The sequence below is a fragment of the Cyprinodon variegatus genome, unplaced genomic scaffold (genome assembly GCF_000732505.1).
Source record: "Cyprinodon variegatus isolate N-32 unplaced genomic scaffold, C_variegatus-1.0 Scaffold483, whole genome shotgun sequence".
Lineage (NCBI taxonomy): Eukaryota > Metazoa > Chordata > Actinopteri > Cyprinodontiformes > Cyprinodontidae > Cyprinodon > Cyprinodon variegatus.
This window is the reverse complement of record NW_015150936.1, coordinates 410,155-427,191: the sequence shown is the minus strand read 5'-3', so window position 1 is coordinate 427,191 and position 17,037 is coordinate 410,155. Positions and strand designations below refer to the sequence as shown.

The following is a 17,037-nucleotide window of genomic DNA, read 5'->3' as shown; positions in this document are numbered from 1 at the left end:
GTATCGGATTCAGGACCACATATACAAGTGGCCTGGGTCGCATTTGAAAAAATCCGATCTGTGTCGTTCAGACTGTCATAAAAAGATCAGATACAGGTCACATTTGGGCAAAAAAATCGGAATTGGGTCACTTCAGGCTGCAGTGTGAACGTAGCCTTAGTTGGGCCGAAGCGCAGTTTTGCCTGTTGTAAATGTCTGAACAGCAAAAAAAGCACAACTGTATCCACAAACATCCATTTATCGATCTTTGGGAAACAAAAACTCCAATTATCTCGAAGAACCATGAAAAAATCACGACATTCGCTACTTATTTAGTATCGATCACGCCCCCTTCCCAATTTCCATTTACGGAGGAAGGACCAGGCTTTGTCTGACTTCGCCCCTCACTAATCGCAGAAACTGGGTCTAGTTAGCAGGCGCAACACAGTCAAGCTAGGTGCTTCCTGGATGGGTTGGGTAATCACTGCTTTATGTAGAATGGAGCTGCTGAGAGAGCAGAATTCATTTATTCAGGGACATGCATGAATTTAACAAAATAGCTCTTTATGCATTTTTAGCGTTATGACATAGTTTAACGTTCAAAGGTTGATTTTCCATGATGTCAGCTCGTTGAAACAGATGTCACCCAAAACACTGCATGACAGTTAAAGGCACCTCATTAATGCTACGTTCTCAACAAACTCGATTTCAGCAGCAAAAAAGCGTCTGCTGCTTCATTTTTTATGCTTGTCGACATTAGGGTCAGATCGTGTGTCCAGATGTGTCTGATGCCTCTGACACAACTCCAGCAGCTGCTGCTTGGGAAGCGCGTCATGCTCAACAGATGCTCAGATATGTCAAAATGTCCGCTCCTGCTGCTTGAGATGTGTTGCAGGACCTTTTGCTGCAACAAGATGTACCACAACTTGCATGTACAGTAAACCGGCTGCATCTGCTGCTCAAATCGCTCCCAGTGTGAAAGTAACATTATAGAAATACTGCTTATAGTCAGCCTCGTCCACTCATAACCACACACTTAAAGACAGTTCTACACATGTTCTTTCATTGTTGTTCTAAAGGTATATTAATACTAAGGAAAAGAATAACAAGGTATAATTTTTTTGTCATGACGATATTCTAGTTCTAATCTCAGAAAAATTAGGTTGATTATGAAAGATGCTGAAGACATACAGCAGCATGTAGTGCCACTGGACCATCAGCTCCATCGAGTCATTCATACTGAGCATGCATGTGGCAACAGTGGACAGAAAAGAGTCTCCTTTAAACAAAAATAAACGTAGCCCAAGCCTAGAGTGAGTCAACATCTGGTGTGATCAACTGAGGTCTGTCCTGAATGAACTGACAGAGACACAGAGTTCCTTATTTATTAAAGGAAAAGTCCGGTCAGCCAGGAATAATCAGTGGATCATTATTTATACCTAAAACTAGTACGTTCACGGCGATTTAATGAATTTAGCGTTAATCAGTACCTGATTACGAGCTAAATCAATGGGAACTACTAGACACATCTGCAATCAACAACATTTATTGAAGATTTCCAGAGAACTTCACCATTGAAATTCACCAGAGCTATAGTGAAACTGACAATGCCCACGTGCATGGCAGCTGGATGCTGGAATACATCGGGTAAAAATGAAAAGTGAAAAAAAAAAGTTGTTCCACCTTTCTGATTCCTGATCCTCCACGGACGGGTTGGTCGTTGGATCGCCAACTTGAAGAGGGAGGATTTGCCATCGAACTTCTGGCCAGAGAAAAAACCCGTAATATGTAGCCAACATTTGGAAGAAGAATGTTTTCAAGATGACTTGGATAATAGCGCGTTGTGACAAACACCAGATACAGCACTGGGACTTGATCAACAGCCGATACCGCACCGTGACGTCACTAACCAGTAGGTGGCAGTAGTGTTCTTTGACAAACATGGATGCCTCCAGTGAAGCACATACAAACGAAAATTACTCTTATTTAAAAACACTGATCATTTATTGAACAGGATGTAATAATTTTATATTTTAAAGTACTTTCAGAAGTTTGAATTCTGAATATGAGCGGACTTCTCCTGTAAAGGAACATGTAGAGAATAATGTAAGGCTAGCTCCTATGGTCACTTTGTAGAGTTACAGTAAATCAAATATAAAATTGTACTGTAAAGTTCTCCAAAACATGAAGATAACTCAAAGTACTAATTCGATTGCATTTAAATGCAACACTGGCAGTAGTGCAGCTGTATCCTGTTCTATCATTCACAATAGCTGCCATCTGGCTGCAACTCTTCTCAAGTCCTGTTTCTACCAGTTAGAGATCAAAGACGTCATCTTCCACTAACTCACCACAACGATTCTCTTCAATCCAAAGCGGCCGACTCGTGTCCCGGAACGCTGCCACAACACATTATTTCACCAATTACGTTTTTTTGAGTGAGCTGCTCCTCATGGGAAGGAGCTCAGGTATCTTTATGTGTTGTGATGTCTAGATGGATTAAATGCTCTGTTGTGATGAGGAAACAGCTGAGCCAAAAGCAGAGCTCTGGCATTACAAGCTCAGTATCCACATTTTGACCCTTAAACCAGTAAAGAAGGAGATGTTGAGGGTTGAGCTTCCTGACTGGGCTGAGGCATTCAGTCTTCTGAAGGGGAGCTTTGAGTGGATCTGCTTTTACTCTACTCTGTTATGTCCAACATCTGATCAGGATGCTTTCTGGAGGCCTCACTCTGGGGGTTTTCCACTGAAAGGGATTTTTAGGATGGACACAGAAGTAAGTGGAAGAACTGCTCCCCTTCAGTCCTGGGAGTTTCAGAATGATGGACGGACGTACTCAATCAGCACCTTGTATCCTATTCTTTCTGAGGAGTTAGTACTACAGCAGGGTTTCTATAGCAACATGCATGGTTGTAATACTGAAGTCAAACGTGTTCCTTTAAGGGTTCAACCGAGGAATAAACCAGGCAGTCTGAGCTGAATCTCAGCCAGGGTACAGCCAGGGCTGGTTGTACCCTGGTACAACGGTTGAACTCTTTCCCAAAGGTGTGTGAATCTTCCCTCTTCAGTGACGATGAAGTACATGGAAGGAAACCCCCCTGCCCTCCCTCCTCTCATACAAACACTGCATGCTGCTCCATCTTCCCACAGGACGTTCTCATCAAATACAGCAAAACATCCCCCCACAGGCTCCCCTAGCTGATGTCTTTATCCATCAGGGACATTGTCTTGATTAACACCAGCATGGAGCTTTTAGGGCCTGACAGGAGCTCTTGTTTAAGATTTTGCTTTTGGAGAGAAAAGAGGCTGAGGATATCTGGCACAACAACAGACACGACTCTCGCTCTGCTGCCGAAGATTGTCTGCAGACGCAGCATGAAGACACAAGCTCGGCCTGTTTTCCTCCGTGCCATTAGAAATAGCTTCCATACGCCTTTAATAAGGCCTGCCAATAGATATTACCAACCTTTTGTTAGACGAGATTTTGCTGTAAATCCATTGCGGAGTGGTTGTTCAGGCTCCAGCATTTACATTTCTCCTGTAGAGCCATTATTGGAACGATTTGATTCAGCCTTCTCTAAACGAAGCTGCTGCTCCTATAAAATCTGAAACACAGTTTATGTAGCATCGATTCACAGCACAGTATCTCAGAGAACTTTACAGACAATAAGATCATCCAGACAGGTTAGTTAAGTTTTCTATCAAAGGAAAACCACCTGATTGTATCAGGTTATTGGCTTTGCAGGATTCTCTCCAATTCAAAACAGGTTTCCTCCTCTTCCTCGTCATCCTGATAACACAAACAGATCATATTAAACATGGATGAAGGATGTAGGATCGTAAAGGCTGTGAGAGGTTACAGAGGAAGAATCCCAGCGATTCTAGGTTCTAGTCTAGCTTAGAGATGATCCTCAGTGAGCTTCAAATCTGGGAAGGATTCCTGAACACATGTCCAATATTTCTACCTTCTTTTATCACTTAGGTTCTTCTCTCCTGCTCTTTATCCATGTTCCTGGGCAGTGTTTGGATCTGGATTCATTGCTGTGGTTCCAGGCCATCCCCCTTCCCATTTCCTTCTCCAATCAAACACCAGGCTTCACTGCATATCAAGTATACCTTGACTGCATCCATTACTTTCCATTTCTCTCTATATATTATGATCATACATTTTAAGGTTGGAAATATGAGGTTCTATTGTGGAGGACTGTGGCTTTATTTACGAATTTAAAGGTATAGAGGATGATCTTTTATTTCCGAGTGGATCATCTCAATAAGTGGTCCCCCTATTTGTCAATCATTCTGGTGATACATTTACTTAAGGCCATCCTATGTGTTCATCCCAGTAAGCTCACCTTTTCAATGAGGTTCTTTGAAAATGGCCGGGGGTCATAAGAGAAAAAGTGTCTATGAACGTATGAGACGAAAAGAAAGGCCTCAGAAGAGGCAGATATATCCCAGAATGCTTTGTGGAGAGAGTTCTCCTCGCAAAGCATCATGGGATTTGCTGTCACAGCGCCCCGCTGTTGCCATAGGCTGCCGCTACTAATGCCGCAGTGACTAATAACAAAGATGGCGCAGGCAGCATGCGGTGGAGGAGGAGTTACGTGACCAACGGGGGGCAAAAAGCAGTGATCATCTGTCCGAACGGTCACTTAACTAAGTTGACTATAAAGTCCACTATATAGTCCCCACTCTATAAGGTGATTAAGGGATTTAGGGGTTAGGGTGGAGGTTCGGCAGGTCTTTTAAATAATTCCGAAAATCCTCCACAACACTTTTAACTTGACCTAGTTGGTTTATAGTTTATATATTTTGAAAAAGTGAGCTATGAACTTTGAGCTCGTCCTTTTTAACTATGAACTGGACCAACATTGGTGTATTCCTGGTGGAAGGCACTTCAATTCTTGTCAAACTTCAGCTCGGCGGCCAGAGACGATCTACTCGTTGGTGCCATATTTGATGATAGAAGTGTCACGGGGCAGGTGGGTGGCGGGAGGTTCAGAAGTAGAGACATCAGACAAAACGGCACATCAGAAGACGGTGTCAAACCTGCAGCTGGAGGCCGTTTCAGGTACATGTCTGCCGTGGATCCTTTCACACTTTTTATATCCCCCGATTTCCTCTCTTCTCCTGCATATGAAAGACAAATGAACCAAAAGCAGAGAAAATAAAGGAAAGACCCACGCATCTTTCCTGCGTCTCGCGCTCTGTCTCCCCATCCCTTTTCTCTTCCCTCTGTTACCAAGGAGAGGGGCTGCCGTCGCCCACTCCCGCTAGGAGGGGGTGATGCAAAAAGCACTTCAGTCTCCTCTCGCTCCCACTCATGATGGGCTTGGCACAAGAAGAAAGGGAAGTGAAAGCTGTGTGGGGAGAGCAGAGAGTAAGCCCTCCGTGTTTGAGATTTACATTGCTACATTAAAAGCCAAGCTTGCTGGGGGCCAGTGCCAGCATAGCGGGGAGCTGGGGGTCTTTATGCCAGCTCTGTCTGTGAGAAAATGGCAGCCTCAGCTGGTGTCCTCTTTCCTCGGTCCCAGGTGGATGGTTTAACCCTTTGCTGTGGTCAGGACTGCATCACTGCTCACTTCTGGACGGTCCTTCTGGATCTTTCCTACTTTTCCGTTTGCTTCCTGTCATATTCAACAGAACCTTAGAAATGAACCCCTGGGTTCAGGGTTCCACCCTCCAGTCCAGTTTTGGTTAAAACATTGAGGTCCGCCGTGCCTTTGATCACATGTTGGTGTGATGTATCACCCCTTCATCTCTTTATACTGCTGAATAGCAGCAGATTCCATCAAAGATCTGGAGGACTGGAAAACATGATCCCAAGGTTAACAGATCTAGATTAGGAACCAAAGTGGAAGCCAGAACCGACCAATGACTGAGCTCATTTATGTGGATCTGAAAGGAACAAGCAGCGTAAAGTTGGAACCCCTCAGGTGTGAAGCTGATATCTGATGAACTTCTGATGAATTAGCTGCCTTTGAAATGCAGTCCAACAGGGATTTATGAGTAAAGGGGTGTTTCCATCATTGTGGGAGTGAAAGCAAAGCACACCTCTGCTGGAGGAGAAGACGGAAAGTAGAAGTTGCAAGTAGCTGATTTGACCTCCTTGATCGCCTACTAACCTGATCCTAACCTTATAGAAACTCAGCTGTATGTTAGCATGATATCAGGGCAGAAGGACTCCTGCTTCTAATTAATCATAGAGTGAATTTATTAACAAGGTTATAAGCAAGTGAAACTAAAACTGTTTTGTGTTTTTCTTTTGTTTTTTGTGGTCAGAAGTAATCCCAGTAACTAAGATGGAGAGTCAGAATAAAGTCCTCAGAAAAACTGCCCCAGAGATCCATCATAAAAAGGCTAATTTTGTTGGGTTTTTTGTATTTCTCCACTATTTTATTTATGTATTTTCTCCCATTTATGTATTTTGAATAATTTATTTACTTTTCAGAATATTAATCTCTACATTAATTTATTTCTACTTGTATTTATTTATTTATTCACGTATTTATTTCTGTATTTCTAAACTTCCACATTAACTTATTTCTACATTTATGTCTCCATCTGTTAATGAGGTGGATGGTTCCAAAAAGTTAAAGTAAAAAAAATCCACTGGACGATGTTTTCCAAGTATGAAGACATTTTGCTTCCCATCCGGGAAGCTTTCTCAATTCAAAATGTCTGGATTACTTCACTGAAGGAGTGAAGGTGTAGCCTCGTGAGACCGTCCTGATCTCGCGAGCTTTCAAGGTTTCACTCACTAATCAGTCTGGAGACTCTCCGTTGAAGAAAATTTGTAGCCGTTCACCAAACGAACGTCCAATCAGCGTTGGCTTTGAGGCGGGTTGAGGTGTGCACAACGAGAAGCGCGACAGTTCAGTCTAAAGAACATGGCGGCTTCAGCCGATGAAACTAGCGTTAGCGTGGCTATCGAGCAAGTTTTATCGGAATTACAGAGTATTTCTTCAGTGAAAGAAGAGCAAAACACTGCTCTGGAGGCTTTTCTCAGAGGAAAAGATGTTTTTGCTCTTCTCCCGACGTCGTCGCTCTGTTAGTACGTCATATGCTTCGTTGATCTGATTGGTTTATTTGGCCCGTCTATCACCAACATAGGCCAATCAGCTAACCAGTATTTACGCCCCTTCCCAAAATTACTTCAACAGAAGGTTTCCAGATGGATATGCGGAGCAAATCTATCTGGTGGAGTCAGGTTAGTGAAGGTGCTGCTTTACAGCAGCCTTAAACATGAGCGCTAACTGAGGTCAGAGTTGTTGTTAGATAACAAAACAGCTCTGATCCTCACCTGAAAAGACAGTTTTATTCTAGAGGGGTGAATGTGTCCTTGTCTTTGCAAGGAACTCCATGATCCTTGATTATCTATCTACCATGGATCTATGGATCAGAATGGTTTTCACCAACCTTAAACAGGGGGTGGACTCAGATTTCAGCTTTCAAAAACCTAAAATTCAGTGATTGAGTTGATCCCTTTCCGCTATCATCTCAACCCTCACCCCATTACAGGGGACCAGACCACCTCGCCTCTTCAGGCAGGCCAACAATTGCCTTTAACGACCCCCCATTCAGAGACATAGACAGGTTTCTGGTATTACAGGCTAACAAAGAAGCAAAACAACCCCCATTCCAAAGGGTCGGACCCACTCGTCAGATTCAATTTGCTTGTTTCTAAGCCAAAATAAGGCTTTGTTTTGATCCACTCTATAAAGCCTTAATTCATCATCGTTATTTCTGACATTTTGAAATATAAAAAGCTTCCTGGATGGGAAGCAAAATGTCTTCAAACTTCGAAAAAAAGTCCAGTGGATTGTTTTTTTTTTAACTTTTTTGAAATCACTATGACCTGGATTACTGAGAATCTTTACCAGCAGACAGCATCTACTCTGCAAAGCATCTCTTATTCTGGCATTTTACTGTCTGGCTTTGGAACTAGTCTCTCTGATATTTCGATTTGAGGGAAACCTAATGTGGTTTGGAAGAGTCATTAAAAAAGAGCCAAAGAACTAGATTCTATCTGCAGTCTACCTGTTTGTGAAGAGCAGCAATGAGGAAACAGACTAATCTGTCGATCGAGCCGTTTGTTAAACCAAAAGTCCTCTGAGACGATGTCCTTTATATCTATTTTTATTTTATTTTATATACTTTATTAATCCCAGAGGGAAATTACTTCTCTGATTTAACCCATCCCCTTGGGGAGCAGTGGGCTGCCACTGTGCGGCTCCCGAGGAGCAGTGTGGAGTTAAGGGTCATGCTCAGGGAGCCAGAATGACAGTCTGTGGGAGTGGGGGATCGAACTCACAACCTCAGGATTCAAAGCCCTATGCTTATCTATGACACCAAAGCAGAAATGGACAGAAGCACATGTGGAAAAGACCAGAGATAGAATATTAATCCTGAGTCCAACGATCAAAACTGTTTATCATTCAGTCAATCAGGACCTTCATTGGAAGCGAAGAGCTAAATGTAAAGTCCTCTTCCTCAGGAAAACTACACCGAATGCAATTCAGCTCAGTTGAACGCTAAAAGACTTCATTGATCCCAAAGGGAAAGTAGATGTTTTGGTAACCCAGAGTATTTTTTGATGTGTTGTTGTTTATGTTTATAGCTGTAGGCAGGAAGGGTTTTCTTTAGTGGTCTGTCTTACATTGAATTAGTCAGCTCGCGCTAGAGCTCCAGTTAGAGCCGAACAGAAAAGACTCCTAAAAAGATGTTTAACAGTTCTCAGAAAAAACTGAATCAGAGTCTGGTTTCTGGTTCTTTGTGAAATAATCTCCAGAGCTTCTAGGGGAGTTTTTAGAATAGAGCCAACAGTCATTTCTGTGATGACCTGTTAGAGTTAAGTCTGTCCTCCAACTTAAAGGAGAAGTTTAGTCATATTCAGAATTCAAACTTCTGAAAGTACTTTAAATATGAAATTATTACATACTTTTCAAGTGTTTATAATTATGAGTCATTTTCATGGTCCGGTATCGGCTGTTGATCAAGTCCCAGTGCTGTATCTGGTGTTTGTCACAACGCGCTATTATCCAAGTCATCTTGAAAACATTCTTCTTCCAAATGTTGGCTACATATTACGGGTTTTTTCTCTGGCCAGAAGTTCGATGGCAAATCCTCCCTCTTCAAGTTGGCGATCCAACGACCAACCCGTCCGTGGAGGATCAGGAATCAGAAAGTTGAAATAATTTTTTATTTCCACTTTTACCCGATGTATTCCAACATACAGCTGCCATGCACGTGGGCATTGTCAGTTTCACTATAGCTCTGGTGAATTTCAATGGTGAAGTCCTCTGGAAATCTTCAATAATTGTTGTTGATTGCAGATGTGTCTAGTAGTTCCCATTGATTTAGCTTGTAAAGCGGGGAGAATGGCGCTAGGCTTACCGCACCGTGACGTCACTGCTGGAAGATGGCAGGAGGGAGGGGCTACTATATTTGGGGAAAAATGGCAAAAATGATAATTTTATCTTTTTACTGATTAATGCTAAATTCATTAAATCACCACAAACGTATTAGTTTTAGGTATAGCTAATGATTAATTGATCATTCCTTGCTGACCGGACGTTTTCTTTAAAGCTCACCCTCATTACACTCCAAATATAAGTGTGATCCATAGCTGACCCTAGTCGGAGACAGAGCCTTCCTAGTCTTGGTAAAACTCTTTAAGCCAGAATATGCCGTTGTCTGGTTCTGTTGGCCTTCACGCCACCTGTCCCGTCATAGAATATTTTCCCGTCTTAAAACTGAGCTGCGTTTCTAAAACCAGGCTCCGAGCTGCAGTGGTTTCCCCCTTCCTAACCTCTCTCTGCATCTGGTAATGCTTTCAAGTCATCCAGGCCTCCAAGGGAAAAATGCAGCTTTGGTTGTACTGACTGTTTGTTTTGGTCCCCTACCAGAGTTTTCTCCTCTCGGCTTTGTGGGTCCCTCTCTGCGCTCCATCTCTCTGCTTTTCACAGGGACCCTCCCTGTTCCAAATCTAATTGTTGTCTTGCTGGTTGACCTCCTCCTACACTGAGAGTACTTCACATGAGATCAGACGGTAGAAAAATATTTGCTTCATCAATATTCCACTCACCGCACTCCAGCAAAGACACTGTAGTGTTTCATTCACTTGTCCCTGTGCTCTGTGTGGGTGGGATGGGCAACCTGTTTGACACCGCTGGTGGCCCCTAAAGGGAGACTCCCACCCACCTGGTGGACCACTGAACGCACCTTTTGTTTTAACTTCAAAGCCCTGCTCAGTGTCTGCAGGGAGAAAGCCGCTCTGCCTTTCTAGCGAGAGGCCTCCTTTTTGGGCTCCGTCGCTCCTTCCACCCTCCACCCCCACCCCAGCACACACAGATGAGTAAACAGCCTGTTGCTACAGAAGAAGAAAGCAGCAGTGTTGCTAAGGGAGTCCATTTATTTTTACCCAGCGAGTCTTCACCCTCTATTTATGGGGTTCCACTTCAGTTACCTGTGATGATGCTTTTGTTATTAGTAGAAACATTCGGAGGAAGAGGGGAAAAAAATCTCTCCGAGCTCTCGATTATCCTGCAGCACTTTCATTTTCCTGTCTGAGGGTGAGATGTGTGGGTTTTTTGTTCTGAAGAGATGCAGACAAAGAGCGGGCCCATTAAGGCCCTGCAGAGCAGGTACAAACCAACCAACGCTGGCTCTGACCACACACAGTTTGCCTCATGCTGTTAGGATTCCTTAGAAGATGGAGTTCATTGGCTGAGATGATAAATTAAGAGCAGCTTGTTCCTTTAGACGACACCTGCACTGCGAAGCGCCTCTCTGAAAACCGTTCTGACGTTCCTACTGTCTCCCTTTGGAGCTAGTTTGGCTGCTGCTTCGATGTTAGGGAAACTTATGTGAAAATGAGGCTTGGAAGAATCAAAAAGACAAAAAGAGCCACAGAACTACATTCTATCTGTAGTCTAAATGTTTGCAAAGAGCAGTAATAAGGAAAACTCTTTATTACTGTAAAAAACGATCTAGAAATAAGTAAAAACATCTTAAATTAATTTGAATAGATAAATAAGATGATCTGTAAATGGGATTAGTATTTTTACTCTTAAAATTAGTTAATTAGATAATATGCACTTGAAATAAAACAGTGCAATTGTTTGTCCACTGCAAAAAAATTCAATCTTAATAAGTCAATTTTTCTTGAATTGAGGAGGTAAGTGAGACACTTTGCCAATGGAACAAGACAATTTACATTTAAAATAAGAAAAAAACAATTGCATTGTCTTATTTCAAGTGAATTTTATCTAATTATCTTATTTTAAGAGTAAAAATACTCATTCCATTGGCAAATCCTCTTACTTACCTACTCAAATTAAGGGTAAATACACTTAATTTAAGTAATCTTTACTTATTTCTAGATTGTTTTTGCAGTGAATTCCTTTGGCAAAGTGTCTTACCACCTCAATTCAAGACAAAATGCACTTACTTTAAGAAATAATGACTTCTTTAGATTTCAATTTTTGCAGTATAAGACATGGAATCATTTTTTTGTTCTTTAAAGGTTGGTATGAGGGTCATAAGTCCCTGAACAGTGGTGCACCTTTACATGACGGCAGGACAATTAATTGTATTTGCAGTTCCCAAAATGCATTCCTTTTTGGACCCATTATATTTAAAAAGATTCAGTTCCTAACTTTCACCCACCTACCCTTTGGGTGGCGGCAAGGGAAGAGAAAGATGCAGCTAGAGGGCAGATCTCTAACTACCCGATCTGTACCATCAGCTCATTAGCGCATGTGCAAGCAGATATACATCAGGGTCGCCTTTCATTTTAATTTGTAAAAAAGATCTAAATTGCGTTTTTCCCTCCTTAAAAATAGTAAGCATACTAAACTATAATGTTTTAATGGTTAATAATACATTTCCTAAGGAAATAAATGCATAAATCTAGTCTTTCTGAGTTAAGACAAGCAGGTTAATGAGAAAATGTAAAAAGCATCATATTTTCTCAGAAAAGTTATAGAAATTGTTTTAAAGATTTGTATTAGAATTCTTTAGTGATTTAAGGATAGAAAAAGGTACTTTTAGTATCATAATTATATTATTTTTGGTGCCGTGGATGAATATGTGCAAATCAGCGGATGGTACGGATCGGGTAGTGACAAGAACCATGCATGCAAGCTAGTAGCACCACTCTGGACAAAGGAGCATTCAAGGCCACCAAAACAATGAACCTCTGGTGCTTATGTGTGGTCCAGATGAAATATGAAAACACATTTTGACATAATTGCGCAGCTCTAATAAATATGTGTGTAGACAGTGGAGTCGAGGACACAGAGAGGACCTCCTGGAGGTGGGAGATTCAGACTCTATAGAGCTGTCATCATAAAACATAAAGAGCTGACCTCCTATGTTCGCTTTAAATGAGAAGCCAGTCTAAGAAAAATTCAGATTTTATTCGCGCTCTCTTTGATCATTGTTGCTCTTGCTAAGCAGTGGGGAAGCAGTTTATGATTAATACCCTCATTGACTTTAAGAAAAAGCAAAAAGGATAAAATGATGATGCGTGACTTAAGGGCTGGTTATCCTCCCGCAGCAGTGTGTCGCAGATATTTTTTATTTATGCTCAATATTGAAGCGTGGTCTGCGCTATGTTATTCCACGCCACAACGCAACAGGGACAATCACAAACTAGCTATGGGTCTCAATACGGCCGAGGCGGTTAGGAAGTGGGGGCAAGTTTGTCCGACGTGTCCTTCCGAAAGGAGGGACATGAGGGCGAAAAAGAGCGAAAAAGAGCGGGGATCCAGGTGGAAAAAGGGTCCCAGCGTTCTCGCGCACCTCACTCTTCTAGCTGGTCCAACTTCACGAGTTGTTTTCCGCAATGGCGGTCATACAAACAAAACAAGTGGGTAAGGTACCAAACAGGAATCACGCATAGTGTAGAGCGGATGTAGATTTGACCAATCAGAGGCCTCCTGTCTGCGGCAGTGTCAGCAGTCACCTACAATTTTGGGGAGGTGCAGCAGAGTGTCTGCGGGTGGGGGGGGGGTCCAGGTTTCTGAGCCTGAACCAGGCTTCACTGTTAGCAATCCCATTTCTTTACAACTGGGAGCACGCCTACCCCTAGTGGTCAGCAAGTCCATTGCAAGGTTTAAATGAAAATATTTTATTTCTTAGGTAGTAAAATCAAATAGGGCTGGTATCAGTTCTGCTTTGTGAGGACCCAATTGAAAGATTAAACAAGCTTTTATCAACTAAAACCTGTTTTTCTTATGTGTTTGAGTTCACCTTCAGCTTTGACACACATCCAAACCAAGCAGAGGAACAGACTGGATGTAGAGAACAGCCTGGGATCAGCAGGTTTTCACACTGAGCTATCAGAGCTCATTAAAGCAGCTCAGGCGTCTTTATTCAATTCACTTTATTTCTATAGCACCACTTCACAACACGTCATTGATTCAACCTTTTCTATCTAAGGAAAACCAGTTGATTGCATTGACTCATTGCTCTTCAGCAATCCCTCACACCAAGCATGCTTGTAGTGACAGTGGAGAGGAAAAACTCCCTTTTAACAGGAAGAAATCTCCATCAGAACCAGGCTCAGTGTGAGCGGCCATCTGCTGAGGCCCACTGGGGTTCAAGGAGACAGAAGCAGAGAAACAAAAAACAGCTGTAAAAACTAATTAATTCAGTCTGACTATAATTTTTGTTCCCAATTCATCAACTTTAAATGCAGATTTATAATCTGATTTTATTTTGGAATTGTTTTCGTTCCTTACTAATGTCCTGGCAAAATATTTGTTTTTTGTTTGTTTTTTTAGATGAAAAGCATAAAATGCCTGATAATTAAATGATTAAATGCTCAAATTAAAATATTAAGCACAACAGTTTTTATTTTATAATGATTAATTGTACTTTCCACCTTTGGAAAATCATCAACAATTTTTAATTGATAAAGAAATTCATGGTCAGAAAAAAAAATGCCCAAAGGGGAACACAAGTCCAGTGCTGTCTGCCAGGAACCGGTGACACAGTAAAATGAAATTACCCCAGATTCCACTTTTTAAATAATGGAAATTAGTCATTTTAACAACTATATGTACATTTTTGGACAAAAGTATAAAAATAAAGAGGAGAAAATAAAAGAACTGGAGGAAATCAAAGCAAATCAGATTGATTGTTTTTGATTCCAGGTCTGCTGAATTACATTTCCAGAGATGATTGTTGTTACTAGAACATCCTGTGTGATTCTTTTTTTTTCTCTTTCCTCTTAGGGACGTAATCAAGAGGATAGACCAGTCAGAGTTCGAGGGATTTGAATACATCAACCCCCTGCTGCTATCAGCAGAAGAGTCCGTATGAAGGAGAGAGCAGCTTCCTCTTTCGCCCACCTTCTGTCTGTCCAAGCAGCCGTCCTCGCCGAAAATAAAACCACCAGAAGCCAACTGTGGAAGGCAAGGAGGACGCCCAACTCACCGCAGGAACGTGAAGGCCAACAAACGGGAGAGATTCCTGCCTGGACTATCGGATGGTTTTACCGAGTAGCAGACTCTCCAGTCTGTCTTAGTTTTTAGGTGGAACACAAACCCTGGACTACGAGGATGCCCCGGACCTTCTGTTGTCCTCTTCCCTTCTTTTTCTTTCTGCCCTTTTCCATCCTTAAATCAAAGCACGACCAGCTCTTTCATGCCTGAACAGAAACCTGTTATTCTGTGCCTGCCATCATCAAAACATCTCAGCCCATCTTACATCCTGGGATGAACAGGAGAGTTCTCTGAAAGATGATTTTAACTGCACTTTTTCTTTATTTCTGTTTTATATCTTGTAGATGGGGCCACGCCTCAGACCAAGCAAGAATGTACGATGACAAAATAAAAAAAAAAATTAAGTTATTATGTATTATAATGTAGGAAGAAAATCCTAAATTGACAATGCCTTTTAATGATGTAAATGACACATTCTCATTGGCGCCACCAGGTTCTTTTTTTAATCTTTTCTGATCGTCTGTGACTAAACGTGGGACGCTAACGGGGAGATGAGTTTTATTGAAGAAGTGCCTCAAAGATCAAATTAATTCTGTCTCTTATTGCTCCAACTACACTTCCTTAACCCATCATGGCGTCACTAAACCCAAACAAAGACCTCTTGCTTTCAGTTCAGACATCAGTGGAACCCTTCGGAGGTGATTGTCTCTCAGGAGAATCAGGACAAGACCAGACGCATAACATGAGAGCTTTATGTGTCCTTAATATGTAAAAAAAAAAAAAAAAAACTTGTTTACTAAGAGGTTCTTGTGGGGAACAGGTGCTGTTCCGGGCCTTTAACTTACTGCCAGCTGAAATCAGGTTTCCTGGAAAATGGTCAGTTTGTTGGAAGAAACAGAGCACTCTACTACTTCTAACGGCCTTGGTGTTTGGGCCAAGCCCAGCTCGTTTCCGTCCTCCATGGCAGTAGGGACCTATCGCATATTATGTCTCCATCTCTACACCAAGGCTGTTTTTGCTGGGTATGGATTTAGTTTAGAGCTCCTGTAATTGGTTCTTCCTAAAGACTGGGCTATGGATCCCCCAGTGGAACACAAAACCCCAAGGAAGGGTGAAATGGATCATGACCAGATACAACCTAAGGTGAGCTTGATCTGGAGGATGTGTGGGCTTTGCCTTAAAGATGGCATTAGGAGCTGTTTCACCTGTCCAGGTGAACCAATGAGGTCCATCCATCTGATCAGGGTGCTTCCTGGTGGGTCCCACTGGGAGGAAACCCCAAAGACAACTCACACTCATCCATCCATCCATCTTCTGCTTATCCAGGGTCGGTCACGGGGGTAGCAGATTCAGTAGGGAGACCCAGACATCCCTCTCCCCAGCCACTTGGGCCAGCTCCTCAGGGGGAATCTAAAGGCATCCCAGCTGAGAAACTAAATAACTCCAGCGTGTCCTGGGTCTCTCCCTTGGCCTCCTCCCGGCGGGACGTGCCCTTAACACATCCATCGAGACGTCCAGGAGGCATCCTAACCAGATGCCTGAGCCACCTCAACTGGCTCCTCCTGACTTGGAGGAACAGCTCTACTCTGAGTCCTCCCCCGATGACTGAGCTCCGCCCCCTATCTCTAAAGCCGGGCGTACACTGTGCCATTTTTTTTTCAATTGTTGCACCCAGCTACTGCTCACACTGTACGACTAAACCGCATGGTTTAGTCGTACAGTGTGAGTTCACAGCTCAGGATTTATGTTTGGCCCGACGTTCTCATGCGATCTACCTGTTCACACTGTACGACTAAAAACCATCTCGAACTCGGTGCAATTTTGTGCTAAAAGCCCTAAAAAGAAAAGGCGACGACATGTTTGGACAAAGATATGGCTGAGCAAACGTGGCTACTACGGTCTGTCAATTTTACAGACAGAACTGCATTTCACTCATAGCATCCCTGCCATTCTGCTGTGTTTACATCTGAGAGGAAGAGTAAAAAGAAAAATCCTTCTTTGCACATTTTCAATGACTCATTTGCCCACGAAGATCAGGATAAAATCAAACATGTTTGATTTTCTCCCGACCTCACGATTCCTGATCGGGAGGTGGTCGTGAGAGGCTGATCGCCCCTCGTAACCCCCTGTACACTATACGACTTACGACACACGATCAGGCTGAAAGTTGGCCCGAGCGAAAGATTCTCGCACGACTGGAAAATCGCCCCGAAAATCACACAGCGTACGCCGGGCTTAAGGGAGAGCTCAGACCCTCTACGGAGAAAACTAATTTTAGCCGCCTGTATCTGGGATCTCATTCTTTCAGTCATGATCCAAAACTCATGACAATAGATGAGAGTAGGAACGTAGATCGACCGGTAAATCGAGAGCTTTACTTTTTGGCTCAGCTCTCTCTTCAACACAAAAGGGTGGTACATTACACGCCTCCCAGCAGACGCCGCACCAATCCAACTCACTATCAGTCATACGATAAAATTATTAGTCCATCCTTTTTTTCTTTAATGTCTGGTTCATTTTAAAGCCCGGTACCTCTAAAGGTAATTACCTGAAACATGTAGTGAACACAACTAAAATGCAACTGATTATGTAACACTTTGTCCCA

The 17,037-nt window shown here is 42.6% G+C and overlaps 1 protein-coding gene across 1 annotated transcript in view; it reads left to right on the top strand.

Moving 5' to 3' along the window:
* The window catches only part of prkcz (protein kinase C, zeta), a 221,473-nt gene extending 205,351 nt beyond the window's left edge, over positions 1–16,122 (top strand). The window contains exon 21 of the mRNA XM_015390042.1: positions 14,223–16,122. Coding sequence (XP_015245528.1) covers positions 14,223–14,310 — 88 coding nt within the window. The 3' untranslated portion in view covers positions 14,311–16,122. The remainder of the gene's footprint in view (positions 1–14,222) is intronic.
* Positions 16,123–17,037: the final 915 nt, after the last annotated feature.